Here is a 17,739-nt window from a genome sequence, read left to right on the forward strand (position 1 = left end):
GCTTCCTAAGCGCTGAATCTGTGCCCAGGGCCAAGGTCAAGCACAGTGCTCTTGCAAGGCAACTGTGCCCTAACCAAGATCACCCTTTCTTTATTTTTTTTTTTTTAATTTTTTTTTTCAACGGTTTTTTTTATTTATTTTTGGGACAGAGAGAGACAGAGCATGAACAGGGGAGGGGCAGAGAGAGAGGGAGACACAGAATCGGAAACAGGCTCCAGGCTCCGAGCCATCAGCCCAGAGCCTGACACGGGGCTCGAACTCACGGACCGCGAGATCGTGACCTGGCTGAAGTCGGACGCTTAACCGACTGCGCCACCCAGGCGCCCCGATCACCCTTTCTTTAAAACAGCCCCACTTGGTCTTCAGAAATCTACCTTCTCCCTCAAGAGCAAATGGGAAGTGATGGGTCAGGGGTCCTGTTTCTGCTCTGTCTGTCCATACATAGAGTCCTTGAGAGGAAACCCCTTTGGCTGGACCAAAAGGCCTGGAGGCACTAGAGCTGCTCACCTGGGGCCCTGACCATGATAGTGGGGGCAAAAGATAGCCTATTCTGCCCCAGCTCTCACGGAGCACTATTCCCAGGGACCTTCCCCCAGAATCCACAGCAAAGCCAGGACCTTCATAGTGCCTTCCCAGTGCTCAAGCCTAGGGAGAGAGGAGTAGTCCTAATGTGGCTGTTATTCTGGGACCTACTGCAGCCCCCTCTCCTTGTGACATGTGTCCCTACCCAGCCCACTTTGTTTGCCCTGCTCCCACATAACAGGCCCGGGCTCACAGGTTAAATCCTAGATCCCTTGCCAGGCTGCAGCATATTCTACCTTAATCACAACAACCTTATGAAGTAGGTACTATTATTATTCCCATTTTTACAGAGGAGAAAACTAAGGCTCAGAGAAGGTTAGCAACTTGCCCCAAGTCATACAACTACTAAATATTGGAGGTAGTTTTCAAGCCCAGGTCTGTCTGGCTTTTGGAACCCATGTTCTAAATTTACTAGTCCGCAGAATAACACCAAGTGCCTTTTACCACCACGGATCAGCTTCTGGGTACTGCCTTCCTGGCTGCAAGCCTGAACACCCTGCCAGACCTCTTTTTCTCAGCCCTGTCCCTCCATCACAGCCTTCTTCCTCTTGCCAATGATACTCAATGGTATTACATCAGGCTCCCTGACAATCTCCTTTGCAATGCTTTGAACCATAGTATCCATACCAAATGTCTCCCCAATTTTATGCTCTATTGCTCCTCTAAGGGTTTGGCTCATGTTCTTCACTGATTTGACTTTTTCTTTTCTTTTCTTTTCTTTTCTTTCCTTTTCTTTTCTCTCTTTCTTTCTTCATATTTTAGGTTCTACATCCAATGTGGGGCTTGAACTCACGACCCCAAGATCAAGAGCCACATGCTATACTGACTGAGCCAGCCAGGTGCCTCTCCTCACTGACCTTTTGCTTATCTTTACCCTTCTTGGAGTGCCCTTCCCAAACCCTCCAAGAGCCACTAGCTCAATTCAGGGTCTCACACAATTCTCAAATCTCACACAGTTCTGGGTCTTAAGGCCAGAAACACTCACAGAAAACTTCTCTGGCCCAGTACCCAATCAGGAAGGTGCAAAGAGCAAGGAGGGCTTGAGTTCTAGTCCAAATAGGGTCAGGACCCGGAGAAAGGACACCAGTGCAGCTGTTTCTTTCAGATCCTGAGCCACCAGATTTTTCTCCAAATCTTTCTTGCAACAGGGGATAAAAGATTGTTGAAAGAGAAGTGGGGCTGAAGAAAGAGATAGGTGCAGTTGAGAAATTATCAGAGAGAAAGAAGAGAGTTTTGTAGAAGCTGTATAAATGATCTATCTTTGTACAACATGTTTCTCTGGACCAATTTGGGGAAGGTAAGAAAATCTGTAACTTAAAACATTTAATATATTTTTTTTTAACGTTTTAAAGGAACATCAAGACTTAAAGGCAAAGTTCTCTAGGACTCTTTTTTTTTTTTTAATGTGAGGCTTGAATTCATAACCCTGAGATCAGGACCCGGATGCTTAGCCGACTGAGCCACCCAGGTGCCCCCTCTAGAATTTTCAAGGTAAAACTGGTAGAAATGACACTGGTAAGAAATTCAGGGCTTCGGGAGGGGGTGGGGGGTGGTAGGGAGACGGGGAAGGATTCTGGCTTCTCCCCCAGCTAGGGCTTGTTCCCTTTGCTCTGGGTTTAAAGGATGAGCGAGCCCAGCATCCAGCACCGAATGAAGGCAGCTATTGTGATCTCCGGGGGCGGAGAAGGGAGGCTCAGTGCCAAAGGGTGTGGCCCAGCCAGAGGCTCTGGGAAAGAGCAGCCTTGCGTCCCTACAGTACCCTCGGCGACTGCGTCTGGGCGGGAGGGGAAAAGTCTGCAGAGTCCCGGGCTCCGCCCCCTCCCTCCTGCTCCGCCCTAGCTCTGGCTCCACGTGGTTTTCACCAAGCGCAGCGCAGACCGGGTGGTCGCAAGGCAGACCCGGATTGCAGAGGGCGTGGCAGGGAGAACCGCAAGCCCCTAAGGGGGTCGGGTCTGTGACTTCTCCCCGGAAAAGAGTGAAGAACGCGCTCTGCGGGAAAAACTGGACTCCACAGGCTTCCGACGACAAGCCTGGGACGGAGAGTCCGGCAGTTCTCAAGGACAGGTGAACGGCCCCAGGAGAAGGACAGGCAGGGTCACCATCTGGACCGCCATGGCCGCGTCCGCCCGTCGTCTGTGCCACATCGCTTTCCACGTGCCCGCGGGGCAGCCCCTTGCCCAAGATCTGCAGCTTCTCTTCGGGTTCCAGCCCCTGGCGGTGCGGGAAGCAGACGGCTGGCGGCAGTTGGCCCTGCGCAGCGGCGACGCGGTCTTTTTGGTGAACGAGGGCGCTGGGCCCCAGGAGCCCCTGTACGGCCTGGACCCACGTCATGCTGTGCCCAGTGCCACCAACCTGTGTTTCGACGTGGTGGATACGGGCGCTGCCGCCCGGGCGTTGGTTGCGCGGGGCTGCAGCGTGCCGGTGCCCCCTGTTAGCGTGCGGGATTCTCAGGGCACCGCCACCTATGCCGTGGTCAGATCACCTGTGGGCAACCTCAGCCTGACTCTGCTGGAGCGCGCCGGCTTCGGAGGGCCTTTCCTGCCGGGCTTCAGGCCTGTGTCCTGTGCAACCCGCCCAGGCTGGGTCAGCCACGTGGACCACCTGACCCTGGCCTGCACCTGTGGCAGCTCCCCCACATTGATGCGCTGGTTCCACGACTGCCTAGACTTTCGCCACCTGCCACTGAGCCCAGGTGAGGATCCGGAGCTGGGCCTCGAGGTGACAGCAGGATCTGGGCCAGGGGGACTGAAGCTCACCGCCCTGCAGACCACGCCAGGCAGCGCTGCCCCCACCCTTGTACTGGCTGAGTCCCTGCCAGGGGCTGCCAGTGGACAGGACCAGGTGGAGCAGTTCCTGGCCCGGCACAGGGGACCAGGACTGCAGCACGTGGGGCTGTACACGCCGAACATAATAGAAGCCACTGAACGGATAGCAGTGGCGGGGGGCCAGCTCCTGGCTCCTCCTGAGGCATACTACCAGCAGCCGGGCAAGGAAAGGCAAATCCTAGCTGCTGGGCATGAGCCTAGCCGGCTAGCCCAACAGGGGATCCTGCTAGATGGCGATGAAGGCAAGTTTCTGCTTCAAGTCTTCACCAAGTCTCTCTTTCCAGAGGACACCTTCTTCCTGGAGCTGATTCAGAGGCAGGGGGCGACAGGCTTTGGCCAGGGCAACATCCGGGCCCTGTGGCAGTCGGTGCAGGAGGAGCAAGCCTCCAGGAACCAAGAAACCTGAGAAGGGTTGGGGCTGGGTTCACCCTCCTGTCCTGGAGCACAGGGCCTATTGCAACGGAGAAACGCCCATGGAGGCTTGGAGTGGAGAGGGCTTTGTCCCCAGGGCCATACCTGCCAGAACTTGAATCTCTCACTGGGGTGCCAAAGAGGTGGGATTTTATTTTTTCTTTTAAACTATGAAATATTCTTACATAGTCTATAACTAATATATATGCAAGATATAAAGAATAAAGGAATTACATAATTAGGAAACAGAATATATCAATACTTTTGAACCTTCCTTGTGACCTCTGATCCCATTTCCCTTCACCCCACCCCTAATTTTATGATTATTAACTCCCTGATTTCCTATATTGTTTCACTACATATGAAACAATATAGATATAAATTTAGTATTTGAGGTAGGAATTTATGACAGAACAAATCCTCCCCTGTGTTTCCCTTCTCCCCAGGGAGCAGCCTCTGCAGGTGGGGAAGGGTTGGGTCAGGGCTGAGCCCAACCACCTGCTCTAAGACAATACCACTACTCCAGTCAGAGCTGACCAAAGACCTGGACCAAGGGTGTTGGGTGTCAGCCACTGGCAGGGGCCCCCTAAAGCTGCCTTCTCCTTCTCTCTTGGAGGTTAGGGGAGGACAGATCACTCTGGACAGAATGCCCACCTCCACTGCCCAGGGCTGGCTGGGAGCTTGGCCACAAGTCAGCACCAAGCAGGACTTTACCACTTTCTGGGATCCTCAGAGGGAAAGAATGAGAGGACTAGGAGGAGGGCAGGAAGTCTCCAAAATGACTACAAAAATAAGCACTTTATTAAACAACAGGATTCTCAAGAAGTAGGGGCTCCAGCGGTGTCACTGCGCCATACTGTTGAGGCTGGATACATCAGTGGGGTGGTGGGGCTGAAAGAAACTATCCAGGACTTGCTGGCCTGGGCTGGGCTTTCTCTGAGTGGATGGAGCAGACACCTGGGATCTTTTGGAACCCTGTGCAGAAGCCAAAAGAAGGAGGTACTAAGGGGGCAACAGAGTCCTCTCCTTCCACTCCTCTCCCCATTGCAGTGATAGAGCTCAGATTCTAGCCTGAATGTTGTAAAGCTTCCAACCTCTTCTATCAACTCTATATGGCAGCCCAAGGTAGTCTTCCTAAGATACAAACCTCACTCCTCTCCACCAAAAATGCCTTAGTGGCCTGGTGTTCATGGCCCTGACTGGCCTGCACAGACCCTGCTATGCTTACAGCTCCTTGAGCACTGCAGACTGCATTGTGGCACCTTTGCTCATGCTACTCTTGGGCCTGGAAAGAACATTCTTACTGCTGATTCCCCTCCCAGACCTGGAGAAAATGATTCATTTCTTGAACCCAGATTACCAGCTGCATCTTCTAAGCAGCCTTTCCTGATCCTTGCCTCCCAGATAGAACTGAAAGCTCTCCACCTTATAAACCACAAAACTTGGTACAAGCATTTCACATACCTGTGACCCTGTTGTTAACATCATTTGTTCTTATTCCCTTTCCACCCTGGACCCTAGACTGTAAGGTTTCAAGATAAGAACTGTTCCTCTCCCTATGGTGAAGCCTGGTGTGGATAATGTTCATCCAAACATGTGTCATTTAACTCAACTGAAAACCTGTGGATTCGGGGCCGGGGAGAGATGCCTGGGTGAGGGCCAAGAGACTCACCTTGCAGGTCCCCGGCCGTTGGCCCTCGTACACACGGAACACCTAGCCAAGGACAGAGGGGGAGAGTGCAGGACTGGCATCTTTCCCCAGAAGAGCCAGACCCCTTTGTTCTCTCAAATTCATGCCCTAGTACATCTGTTTAAAATATGGTTTTTTCCTTTTACACAGTAATAGGTTCACATAGAACATATAGGAAGCACAAAAAGGTACAACGAAGACAACACAGGTAGTGCCTTTTTCATGGCGGTGGAGACAGCTGCGGTGTGAAACTCCTCCCGGGTCAGCCAGCGAGCTCCAGGTGGTGTGATGGTCACTGGGATCTGCCCTTCCAGGGCCAAACCATATACTTGATATGTCAGCTTGATGTGAGAGAAGGTGTGGACCACCTGAAGGGAGGGTCAAGGGACTGAAACAGGCCTGTGGATATGTCCACAAAGCCATCACTCCTGCTCCTTCCACTGGTCACTCACCTGCCCAAGGTGCTGGAGGTGGGTGGCTGGGAGGGGCCCAACCCAACTCTGTAGTTCCCGCAGCAGGGCCTCACGCTGACATTGCCCTGAGGGCTCTGCAGTCACAGATGGGAACTCCCACAGTCCTGCCAGCAGACCTGAGAGGAAGGACAGCCCGGTGTGGTTGGGCCTTAGCTGCTGACTCCTCCATTTCTTCCGTGTTGCTCATGCCACTGCCCTCCACTCCGAGGATCCAGGTACCTGACTTAGGCCTCTGCACCAGCAAAATTCGAGCACCCCCAAGGGCCCTGGGCTGCTCCAGAACACAGGTGGCAGAGCACTCCTCCCTGGGGGGCCTCCGGCTGGCCTTTCTGGGAAAGTTGGCCACTCCCAGGGTCTGGTCCCAGGGCTCTGTGGGAGGCGCACACAGCTGGCACTGTCCAGCGCTGGGAGCTGGGAAGAGAGATCCCAAAGCCCCACTCAGGCTTAGGTGAACTTAGATGCCAACCCCAGAGAGCCGGCCGTGGCCCAGCTCTGCAGAATCTTATTCAAGTTGTAGGATTAACTAGAATGATGCTTCCACAAGCAGCTCCATGACAGTGCAGTGAAGGGCTGGGGCTGGTACTTACCACACTCCTCCACATCAGGACTGCCTGGCAGGCTCTGTGAGGCTACGAGCTGTTCCCGCTCCACCTAAGAGGCATAAGGCAAGGTGTCATAGGGAAAGGGTCACCCTCTAGGACCCCTGCCTGCCCCTTCCCCAGATGGCTCACCCTCTGGTGTGCCCGGCACACGCTCTGCACAGGGCACTGGCTGCAGCGTGGGTGCTGTGGGGTGCATACTGTGGCCCCCAGTTCCATGGCTGCTTGGTTAAAGTCCCCTGGCCGGGCTGGGTCTACCAGCTGCTGGGCTAAGCTCCTACAAGGAAACATTGCTGTAAGCCAAAGACACTTTGGAGACACCCTTCCCAGTCTCCCCTATTACCCCAATATCCTACCAGAGCTGCTGGGAGACAAAGGTGCTTCCGGAATCAGCACCAATGGCTCGGACACGGCACAGCACCCGTACTACATTCCCATCTACCACACCAGTTGCCTGGCACAGAGGAATCCAGAAGTCAGCCTGGTCTGGGAGGAAGGTGGGTGGGCACACACAAAGTAGGGGTGGGCTATGGACTCACCTGACCAAAGGCAATGGAAGCAATAGCTCCAGCTGTGTACCGCCCCACGCCAGGCAGAAGCTTCTGCAGAGTCTCTGCTGTATGTGGCACATGGCCCCCTAGCTCTTCTACCACCTGATTGGGGTGGGAAGGCTCAAGGTTATGTGCTACCTGAGGCCCTGGGGCTCACCCTCCCTGTCTCCCCCTTACCTTCTGGGCTCCCTCCTGCAGCCGCCGGCCTCGAGAGTAGTAGCCCAGGCCAGCCCAGAGCTGGTTCACCTCCTGTGGGTAGAGTCAGAGACATCAGTGGTCAGTCCTCAGTTGTCCCCATTCCCCCTACCTTAGGGTGGCACTCACCTCCAGGGATGCACTGGCCAGGTCCTGCAGCGTTGGCCACTTCTAGAGCCCGAAGGTGATCAAAAGGAAGTAAGGTCAAGGGTGAGAGAGGTGAAGGAAGCCTTCTTTACCCCCACCCCAAAGGCTAGGCTTTCTCTGGGGTCTGGCTCAATGACCCTCCCCTTCTTTCCCTGAAGTCACCTGCATCCATCGGGTATAATAGTCGATCACCGTGGCAACCTGGGTCTGCTGCAGCATGACCTCTGAGACCCACACTGGGGGAGAGGGGTTGGCATGAGGGCACTGCTGAGCTGCCCTGCTCCCAGCCCACAGCCCCTACACCCCAGACCAGTGGGCATCCAGGCAAAGCAGCCCTGTTCTCAGGAGATACACTCACCAGCATACGCCCGCCTGTCAGGGTCCACCTCACCCTCTGCCTGCCAATGCAATCCCAGACAAGGAGTTAGTGTGGAGGGGGCCTGGCACTAACCCCCCACCCCACTGTCCCTGCCCCCTAGCCTGCTTACCCGCCTTCTCCAGGGCAGGTCCCGTTTCTCTCGGTCGTACCAGCTCAGAAGGTTCTCCCGAAAGACTGTGACCTCGGCTGTGTCTCTGAATAGATGGTATGGGGAGACAGAGGCCCGTAATACCACCTCCTTCTGCCGCCTGGCCAAGCCTGCTGGGGCCTCAGGAAACTTAGGCATAGTTCCTGCACGGACAGTGCACCAGGTACCCAGGGCACTGTAGTCTGGCCGCTCCACCTTAGTGCTTCCCCCAAACCCTTGCTTAAGCTTTGAACCTGGAGTCAAACCAAAATGCTGTGTATGTAACCTTAACCAAATTTCTAGCCTTAACTTTCCTAGGGTGGTAGTGCTGGCTCCTTTGTCTCTGGGTCACGATGAAAATCCAACAGTTTCAGCCAAGCATAATGTGTACCTGTTCAGGACTTTCCCATTTACAAAACACTTTCAGGCTCATAAAGTCATCTGATCCCACAAAAGCCACAGGAGGAAGGAAATACACAAGCTACCACTCCATGTCACTGGTAAGAAAGCAGCCACTCAGAGAAATCATCCCAAAGTTACACAGCAAAGTCAGAATTAGATCGTAATTAGTCCCTTGAAGCCTTGATGCACAACCACGCTGTCTTCCCAGCCTGAATCGACCTTTCTTTCATGGCCAACGAAACCAACCCCTTCACCTTTGACTCAGACCAAGCTCCTCACCATCAGGGGTAGAAGGCTTGACCTGGCTGCTGCTAAGGACCTGCTTCTCCCTTCCCTTATGGCCAGATGCCTGCTTCTGGCGACAACTCCTCACAGCGGTTCGTGGCTTCTTCATGATGGCCTAGAAGAGAAAGGCCCAAAGTAGTCTGTCACAATGAGGTTGAATCTTGGGGCCCTTCAGTGAGTATAGCCACTTTCTCTACAGCACTTATTATAGAGTGTCTAGCTTTTCTTACTCTCCAGATGCTCATGGGGTTGCTCTTGGCTGGCTGTGGCACTGAGGTATGACCAGTAGGGCTGTTTCTGCAAGTGACTTCAGAGGGACCAACATTAGCATAGTCCTGGAGACACACACAAAAGAAGAGGCTGGAGCTGGGCTGGTGACTGTACAGGAGCACCTGTATGTGTGTCCCTGATGTTTACTGTGACTGCGTGTGTGGACAGGGCTTCTTTAGGTATGTCTAAGAGCATGGGGCAGGTAGGAAGTTTATCTGCTCAGAGATGTGGCACATTTACACCGAAACAGGCTTTAGCAGTCATGCAATCCAACCTCCATTCTGCAGAAAGGAGAAACCAAGGATCAGAGATGTTAAGATATTTTTTTAGGGTGCCTGGGTGGCTCAGTCAGTTGCACGTCTGACTTTGGCTCAGGTCATGATCTCACAGTTGATGAGTTTGAGCCCCATGTCAGATTCTGCTGACAGCCTGGAGCCTGCTTCAGATTCTGTGTCTCCCTCTCTCTCTGCCCTTTCCCCGCTCATGCTCCATCTCTCTCTCTCTCTCTCTCTCTCAAAAATAAAAATAAGCATTAAAGATATTAAAAAAAATAACTTTTTTTTTAATGTTTGTTTTTATTTTTGAGAGAGAGAGAGAGAGGCAGAGAGACAGGGAGACACAGAATCCAAAGCAGACTCCAGGCTCTGAGCTGTCAGCACAGAGCCCGATCCAGAGCTCAAACCTACAAATCGCTAGATCATGACCAAAGTTGGATGCTTAACTAAAGTTGGATGCTTAACTAAACTAAGCCACCCAGCTGCCCCAGAGACGGTAAAAGATTTGCCTGAGAGCAGATGGCAAGTTGGGGTGGTGGTGGGAGGGGATGAGCTATTTTTTATTCCTAATCTTTTCCTGATCTAGTAAATCATAGCTGGCTGGCCACTAGTAATGAGAAATAGGTCTCAATTTCAATGAGAAATTGATCTTCACTACTCCCTTACTGTTCTTTTGGTGCCCTTTTCTCTATATAGCTAACAGTTAGTGAAGGTTTGCCATATGCCAGACCTTATGCTAAGTGTTTTACCAATTTCTCGCACAATCTCCAGATGACTCCATTCGGTACTTTCTAGTATTACCTCCATTTTACTGATGAGGAAACTGAGGCTTATAGAGATTAGGCAACTTGTCCACCCAAACCCTAAAGGTCTGCTTCCAGAGACTGCACTCTTGTGCTGTGCTATACTGCAGTACCTGAAGCTTCAAACTCTCTCCTTAAAACTTAACTTCATCACCTCATTTTCATCAAAAGAGCTTGCCTGCTCTCTGAGGAAAAAAAAAAAAAAATGAATGTAGATTTGCTACACTCTACACTTATCTGCATTCTCCTTTTCCTTCCTCCCATTAAAGAATGGTCTCTCCTGGGGTGCCTGGGTGGCGCAGTCGGTTAAGCGTCCGACTTCAGCCAGGTCACGATCTCGCGGTCCGTGAGTTTGAGCCCCGCGTCAGGCTCTGGGCTGATGGCTCGGAGCCTGGAGCCTGTTTCCGATTCTGTGTCTCCCTCTCTCTCTGCCCCTCCCCCGTTCATGCTCTGTCTCTCTCTGTCCCAAAAATAAATTTAAAAAAGTTGAAAAAAAAAAAATTAAAAAAAAAAAAAAAAAAAAAAAAAAAAATGGTCTCTCCTAAACTGTCCAAGCTCAGGGCCCTGCTCCTCAATCCCTTTTACAACACCCACTCTCCTCTTCATAGCCAAACTTCCTTCACCAAACTCACTAGCTCCATAATTCATTCTACAATCCATTCTCCAAAGAGTAAAGCAATCTTAAAAGACATGATCGTATCACTTTCTTACTTAAAACTTTCAATGGCTTCCCACTAATTCACTGAATAAATATTTATGTAGTGCCTACTTTGTGCCGAGCAGTTTTAAGTACTTGGAATACTTCGGAAATAAAACACCAAAGGTTCCTGTTTTCATGGAACTTGTATTCTAATGGAGAGCAAAAAATAAATAATGCACATAAGTAAATTATATAGGCTGTCAGGCGGTAAATACTAGGATAAACAGAAAAAAAATATGTGAAGGGAAATAGGAGTGGTGGTGGTGGAATGTTGTGATTTTAAAGCACATGGATGGTCAAGGTGGGCCTTATTAAAGTGGTATTTGACCAATGATTTATGGCAGTTAAAGGAGTTAGCCATGTTCTAGCCACGGGAAAGTCATACTAAAAAAGAGCTAGTGGAATAGCCCTAAGGAAGGTGCCTGTTTGCAGAATAATAAGGAAGCCAGTGTGGTTAGAATAGACTGAGGAAGGATAAGTAGTAGATGAGGTCAAAGAGGTAAAGAAGGTGGGGGGCATAGAATCACTAAGTACCTTGTAAGCCACTGGAGCACTTTGTCACACTCATTGCTCTGAAAAGCCAATCCTCTTAAAATAGTTCTGTAAGCTCCAAAGATCCCCACCTTCCTCATCCCCTCACTCACTTTGCTCCAGCCATTTGTTTGCCTAAATAGTTGCTTCAGTCATCCAGGTGTCTGTCCACCTTGACACCTCACCCAATCCTTCCCCTCTGCTTGGACAGCTCTTATCCTGTGCTTTATCCAACAGTTATTCATTCTTTCAGGTCTTGACTTAAATGTCCAAATCAGCCCCCAGTATTATCCTCTTGTGTAATTCTCCATTTTTCCTCTTACACTAATTGTAATTTTACATTTGTGTTTGTTTGATGACTGTCTGCTTCCCCCACTTGACTATAAAACTCCATGAGCAAGTACTGAGTCTCTTGTTGACTATTGAGTCCCCAGAGCTTAGCACAGTGCTAAGTAAGCTGTATACGATAAACAACAGGATGGGAGAAACCCAAACAATTCTGAATAATGATGAAAAAGACTCAGTAGAGAGAGAAAAGTTGAAGATGAGCTAGAAATAGTGACTAACTAACGAAAGGGTTGACTCCGTGTGGGTCCAGAGATGAGAACGGGAGCCTTTGAGAAAGAACAGGTCTCTCGCGGTATCAGGAGTCAAGTCCAATCACCCTCTAGGTCAAATATACCTCCTAAGTGCTTACAAGTTGTCCCTTCCCTGCCGTCCCTACTGCCGGAGCCTTAACTCAAGTCCTTATTATCACTTCCCTATATTATTTCAAAGGCTTCCTAGCCAGTCGGTGGCTCTAATCCCTCTGGCAGCCTCGTCTCGCGTCCCCGTCTTTTCACTTCCTGGACATGAAGCTCCCATTCCTCCCTGGGAACTTGCCTATTCCCAAAATATCCTTTCCCCCACACTCCCGTCTCTGCATAACTCCTATGCGTGCTTTAGGCTGCACCGGGGTAGCACCACCTCCTCTGGGAAGCCCGGACCCCATCCCCAACCCTGGGCCGAGCGGACGAAGACAGCGTAAAGCTACCGCCCACGTTTCCACAAGGTGCAGGCGGGGAAGGAATTACCTACCTCCCGCGCAGTCTCCAAGGCCCGGCGTCCGACGCACGCCAGAGGGCGTGGCTCCAACCCACGCTGTGCCAGCCAAAGAGGTCCAAGCGCGCGCTGGGACACTTCCTCCGCGCCAGACCCGGGTCGTGTGAACGGAAGTCAGACCCGTCTGCGACTAGGGGCGGGGGCAGGCCCCGCCCCGATCCCTACAGCAGAAGCCGCGCGGAGAAACGAAGCGGAAGCCCCGCGTACCCCCACACACCACTCCGGCGAGGGGCCCTCCGTGTCATGGCCGCCGACAGTGACGATGGCGCAGTCTCAGCCCCAGCGGCCTCTGATGGTGAGTGGCTTCCCAGGGCTTCCTCCTTAAAACTCTGTGCGCTCCGGGAAGGGGAAGGCCTCGGGCTTACGGCTCTAGAAACTGACTTCCAACGTTCAACTAGCTCACCTCCGAACCAGCCACGAGGAGACTACAAGTCCCGGTGTGCACCGCAGCTCGGCTGCAAAAGCCTTGCATGTTGGGAGCTTAGACGGGGACCGTGGGGGCATGTCGGGAGATGTAGTCTAAGGGTTATGGTTAAGTGTAGCGGATTGGGAGTCGTGGTCCAAAGAAGTGGGACGTGTTGGGGGCTTGGGTGTGAGGAATTATTTATGAGGCTCTGGGGCATAGTGGCTACCATCGCTTTTGGCTACTGGGGCACAGATCGGACTGGGCCACAGTCCGACCTTCCTCTTCTGCGGATTGTGTTGCTGAAGGGAGAAGTTATTTTCCCAAAAGCTCACATAAACCACTGGAAGACGCAGGCTTTCTCTCCCCAAATTCAGGGTACTGCTCATTTCAAGGCCTGTGTGCAGAGCATGTATGGTACAAAGGGTTTGAGGAGAAAGCTGCCATTTCTTGCCTTAATGGAAACTGCCCCCCAACATTCCGCCCCCAGCCATGGCCTGCCTTGGTATTGGTTTCCCTGGACCCCTGCCTGAGCATTAACATCCATTGCTCTCCTTACCCTCAGGTGGTGTCTGCAAAACCACAAAATCTGGGGAGGAGCTAGTAGTCCAGGTTCCTGTGGTGGATGTGCAGAGTGACAACTTCAAGGAGATGTGGCCATCCCTCCTGCTGGCCATAAAGACAGCTAGCTTCGTGGCTGTGGACACGGTGAGGGTTGGGGAATGGGGAGGACAGGTAGTTTTGAAAGGGCTGGTTGGTGCTGGGAACCTAACACAACTCTCCCTTTACCCACTCATAGGAACTGAGTGGGCTTGGGGACAGGAAGAGTTTGCTGAACCAGTAAGTATAAGCCCTGATCTTAGTGTCAGCCTTGGCAGGAGGGGAAGACCTCATCCCTGGAGTAGAATTCACAGTCCTGGGTGGTTTGAGGGCTAGCTCACAGCCACAGCCACCCCCTAAACCCAACCCCAAGGTGCATCGAGGAACGTTACAAGTCCGTGTGTCATGCTGCCAGGACCCGTTCTATTCTCTCCCTGGGCCTCGCCTGCTTCAAGCAGCAGCCAGATAAGGTATGGGCTGATCTCACATCTATCCCTGGTCTTTGGCTGGCAGGGAGGAGGGTTGAGATCCTGGAGAACATCAGGTGTGAGGTGTTTTTATCCCAAATCCTGATATAGCAGATCCTTTCTCTCCCAGGGTGAACACTCATACCTGGCTCAGGTGTTCAATCTGACCCTGCTATGCATGGAAGAGTATGTGATAGAACCAAAGTCTGTGCAATTCTTGGTACAGCATGGCTTCAACTTCAACCGGCAGTATGCTCAGGGTATCCCTTACCACAAGGGTAATGACAAGGTAGGTCTCCAGCCTTGAGACTGCCCCTTCTGTGGCTTCATTTCTTCCTAACCTAGGCTGGGTACGTAGGGAGGATCTGCTCAGTATGGAAAATCACTAGGGACAGGGCTGGGGAAACAAGCCTGATACATAGAATAGCATTGGGTAAGGCAGGGAGGTAGAGCTTTCCAGGTAGGGGAGCCAGGGCGAAGTGTCAGGGCAAAAGAGGCTCCCTAGGGGACTGTTCTTCCTGATGACCTCTTTCTTTCTACCCAGGGTGATGAGAGTCAGAGCCAGTCAGTGAGGACACTCTTCCTGGAGCTAATCCGGGCCCGCCGGCCCCTGGTACTACACAATGGTCTCATAGACTTGGTGTTCTTGTACCAGAACTTCTATGCACACCTTCCCGAGAGCTTGGGAACCTTCACTGCGGACCTGTGTGAAATGTTCCCAGCCGGCATTTATGACACCAAGTATGCTGCTGAGTTTCATGCCCGCTTCGTGGCCTCCTACCTAGAATATGTTTTCCGGAAATGGTGAGGAACTGGTTGAGGTTTAGGGATGGGGCCTGGTATAAGCCTGACTGTTTCATTTACATAAGGTATTTATTGAGTGCCTACCATGTGCCAGGCACTATTTTAGGTGCTGAGGATTCAGCAGTGAGCAAAACAGACAAAAAACCCTGTTCCTATGGAATTTATACACTAGTGGACCAATACCCTCTTGCGCTGTTGCAGTGAGCGGGAAAATGGGAAGCAGCGGGCAGCCGGCAGCCCACACCTTACCCTGGAGTTCTGCAACTATCCTACTAGCATGAGGGCCCATATTGACTACCGCTGCTGCATGCCCCCTACAACCCACCGTCCTCATTCCACCAGCATCTGTGACAATTTTTCAGTAAGAGCACCCACCCATTTCCTGGGGGGGTGGGGGGGGAGTTCTGATGCCTGGAATTCCTGTCTAAGCCTCTTTCCTACCTCTAGGCCTATGGCTGGTGCCCCTTGGGACCGCAGTGTCCTCGGTCCCATGATATTGACCTTATCATTGACACTGATGAGGCTGTGGTGGAGGACAAGCGGCGACGGCGGCGACGTAGGGAAAAACGGCGGAGGGCTTTGTTGGGCCTGCCTGGGAAACAGACCTCTGAGGAAAATGAGGATGGCCCTCCCATGAAGCAGGTCTGTGGGGATGGCCTCAAGGCTGAGGAAATTGATCAGGAAGTGGCTGAAGATGAGACTAGGAGCCAGCCTGGCTTGGAGAAAGGTCACAAAAATGACTTGGAGATGGGGCTCAAAGCAACAAGGCTGGAAACAGCTGATGTGGCTACCTCAGAAGCGCCAGGAGGTCAAACCAATCCTCACCCAGTGGCTGGGGATGGGTTGCATCGAGCTGGTTTTGATGCCTTTATGACAGGTTTTGTAATGGCCTATGTGGGAGTGAGCCAAGGACCCCAGATCTGTAGCTCTGGACCCTGGCTACCTGAATGCCACAACAAGGTATATCTGAGTGGCAAGGCTGTACCCCTCACAGTGGCCAAGAGCCAGTTCTCCCGTTCCTCCAAAGCCCACAACCAGAAGATGAAGCTGGCTTGGGGCAGCAGCTGACACAACTTCTGCCTAGCACTCAGGGCCCAGGACGAGAACTGAGAGTGGAATACAAGTGTCTGGGTCCCTCTAGCTTGTGAATGACAGAGTTGGGGGGGTCAGGGGGTGGGGTCCTGGCAGAGATACTGCTGCATCTGTCTTGGACCTTCTCCTTTACCCCAGAGGATGAGGAACAAGGGTACACGTAAGAAGGCTGACTAACACCTGTAACACCAACTTTATTTATTTTTAAATCTGAAAGTGTCTTGGGAAAAAGTATTACCAAAAAATCAACAGAAACAAGTTATGAAAATATTTGACCAGCTTCATCTTTGGTTATTTCTTATTGCGGCTCTGTAAGGACAGACTGTTCCCATAGCTCCAGCCATAGCAGGAAGGGAAGAAAATCAGTCCGTGTATAAACCATTTAACCAGTTGGGTGTGTCACATGTTGACAAATACATAGAGCAGACCCTGGGGCCTACAAAACCAGCCCCGCTCCCAACCACAAGGTTGAAAGTTTTATGGGGCAGAACATTAAGACTCCTTCATAAATATGAAAATAGATTAATCAACTGGAAAAGACCTTTGAATAGGTTAGCTAAGAGCCATGACCACTACACGGCCCCACCCTCCCCTTGCATAGAAATGTAGTGATGTGGTCTGACTGTGCAGTAAGTGCAAACAGCAATTATTCAAGTGTCTTAGACATACTGGCAAGAAGCTCCCCAGTCTTCAGGTCTGAGAAATAGCCATGCCCTTTATGGCTTCCTGGTCAGCACCAGGTTCCATCCAGTAGCTTATATGCCCCAGGAAAGGGCAAAAGACAGACCTGGAGTAGGAAAGGAACCTGGGGTAATAGCTGCCTGCCAGCGCAAACTAGAACTAGGAGTCCTCTGGTCCTGTCTGGGGAAGTGCATTGGGAGTCGGGTGGGAGCCAGAGCTCCTTGCTGGATTTCAGAAGCTTGGTATCATCTGTTGGCCCTAAGTAGGAAAGCCTTTCACTGCTGTCTCCCCTCTCATGCACAGCTGTTAGGCACTTGGAATCCCCATATTGAGCCTGGCTTGGCCTAGCCAGCCTGCTCTGTAGGCCACAGGGAAGAGTCAAGGCTGTACATAAGGGGGCCCAGTGGCTTCAACTGAAGGCCCACCCCCAAGGTGAGCTGGGACTAGCCCCCCTCACCCATCCTGTTCTCCCTGGGTTTTCAGGCCTACGCCTGAGACAGAAAACGGGACTGGAGCCAAGCTTCTTGGCCTTTCTTCTTCTACCTCCATCTCCTCAGAGGCACCTGCAAGGCATGGACTAGCTCCCTGGGGCCTGGGCCCAAAACCGTTTTCTTCTTGGGGACTGGAGCAGTCCATGGCTTCATGTGCCAGAACAGGTGGTAGGGCAGATGCTCGGAATGGCGGGATCTCTCTTACTCTGTACTTGAGACTACTGAGGCGTGGTGGGGGCCCGTCAGATAGTGAATCTTCTCGGCCCACAAAGGGACAGGCCTCTTGATGCAAGAACTCTGGTGAACCAGGCAAAGAACGCCACCGGCGAGCAGGTGGGGCCAGGGGCTCCTGCCAATCAGCCAGAGGCAGAGTTCCAGGCCCTGGTGCATCTAGGTCAAATACCAGGGAGATGACAGACTTGCTGGGCAGGTCAAAGAACTTGATCTTGCCACCCTTGAGGTCCTGGCGAGCACTGAAAGGGTTGATTTTGGGGGTGCGGACAGTACCACCTCGTTGTGGCTGGTAGTAGGGGTCCAAGACGTTTACTGTACGTGGGGGCTTACGGGAAAAGATGTCTGACTGGCTTCGAGACAGCCAGATAGTACGTCTTGGGCGTGGGGACTTGGGAGGGATCTTGTCATCCAGTGAGCTCAGTCGCTTTACACCAGGTCCCTTCTCCAAGAGTCCTGAAAAACAGTCAAGCCAGGGTTACTCACACTAGTCATGACAAACAGAAGCAGCACCTTTTGCCACAAAGCGTTTCACCAATGAGAAACAAGAGAGGCAATATGCCAAGTCATAACTCTGAAGAGTCCCATACTTTTTCCATCATCCCCTGCCCCTCTGCCTTTCTT

The 17,739-nt window shown here is 52.0% G+C and overlaps 4 protein-coding genes across 9 annotated transcripts in view; 2 read left to right on the top strand and 2 right to left on the bottom strand.

Annotated features, from left to right (window-relative positions):
- The first annotated feature begins 2,485 nt into the window (after positions 1-2,485).
- HPDL (4-hydroxyphenylpyruvate dioxygenase like) lies at positions 2,486-4,132 on the top strand. The gene has a single exon (XM_030324483.1). It carries the CDS (start codon positions 2,695-2,697, stop codon positions 3,811-3,813), a length of 1,119 nt encoding a protein of 372 aa, XP_030180343.1. The 5' UTR covers positions 2,486-2,694; the 3' UTR covers positions 3,814-4,132.
- A 465-nt stretch (positions 4,133-4,597) lies between these two features.
- MUTYH (mutY DNA glycosylase) lies at positions 4,598-12,756 on the bottom strand. Of its 5 annotated transcripts, XM_030324478.2 has the most exons (17): positions 12,323-12,431; positions 8,897-9,001; positions 8,661-8,781; positions 7,962-8,143; positions 7,832-7,871; positions 7,636-7,709; positions 7,456-7,497; positions 7,309-7,380; positions 7,120-7,233; positions 6,937-7,034; positions 6,713-6,857; positions 6,569-6,632; positions 6,201-6,392; positions 5,961-6,097; positions 5,724-5,876; positions 5,491-5,532; positions 4,598-4,793 (listed from the first exon to the last, which is right to left on the bottom strand). In XM_030324478.2, the coding sequence occupies exons 2-17, from the start codon at positions 8,909-8,911 to the stop codon at positions 4,662-4,664; spliced, it is 1,623 nt and encodes a 540-aa protein (XP_030180338.1). In that variant the 5' UTR covers positions 8,912-9,001; positions 12,323-12,431; the 3' UTR covers positions 4,598-4,661. The 5 variants fall into 5 exon arrangements, with proteins under 5 accessions (XP_030180338.1, XP_032450179.1, XP_030180336.1 ...); XM_032594288.1 differs by lacking the exon at positions 8,897-9,001 and having other exon boundaries at positions 7,962-8,110; positions 12,323-12,756; XM_030324476.1 differs by lacking the exon at positions 8,897-9,001 and having other exon boundaries at positions 12,323-12,405.
- TOE1 (target of EGR1, exonuclease) lies at positions 12,368-15,985 on the top strand. 2 transcript variants are annotated; one of them, XM_030324481.2, is made up of 8 exons: positions 12,368-12,641; positions 13,315-13,457; positions 13,549-13,589; positions 13,723-13,819; positions 13,947-14,105; positions 14,361-14,620; positions 14,822-14,981; positions 15,068-15,985. In XM_030324481.2, the coding sequence occupies exons 1-8, from the start codon at positions 12,590-12,592 to the stop codon at positions 15,686-15,688; spliced, it is 1,533 nt and encodes a 510-aa protein (XP_030180341.1). In that variant the 5' UTR covers positions 12,368-12,589; the 3' UTR covers positions 15,689-15,985. The 2 variants fall into 2 exon arrangements, with proteins under 2 accessions (XP_030180341.1, XP_030180342.1); XM_030324482.1 differs by lacking the exon at positions 13,947-14,105 and having other exon boundaries at positions 12,564-12,641; positions 15,068-15,907.
- The window catches only part of TESK2 (testis associated actin remodelling kinase 2), a 135,736-nt gene continuing 133,876 nt past the window's right edge, over positions 15,880-17,739 (bottom strand). Inside the window, exon 11 of the mRNA XM_030324475.2 lies at positions 15,880-17,571. Within this exon, the coding sequence (XP_030180335.1) occupies positions 16,847-17,571 (725 nt within the window). The 3' untranslated portion in view covers positions 15,880-16,846. The remainder of the gene's footprint in view (positions 17,572-17,739) is intronic.

This window comes from Lynx canadensis, chromosome C1, assembly GCF_007474595.2.
Source record: "Lynx canadensis isolate LIC74 chromosome C1, mLynCan4.pri.v2, whole genome shotgun sequence".
NCBI lineage: Eukaryota > Metazoa > Chordata > Mammalia > Carnivora > Felidae > Lynx > Lynx canadensis.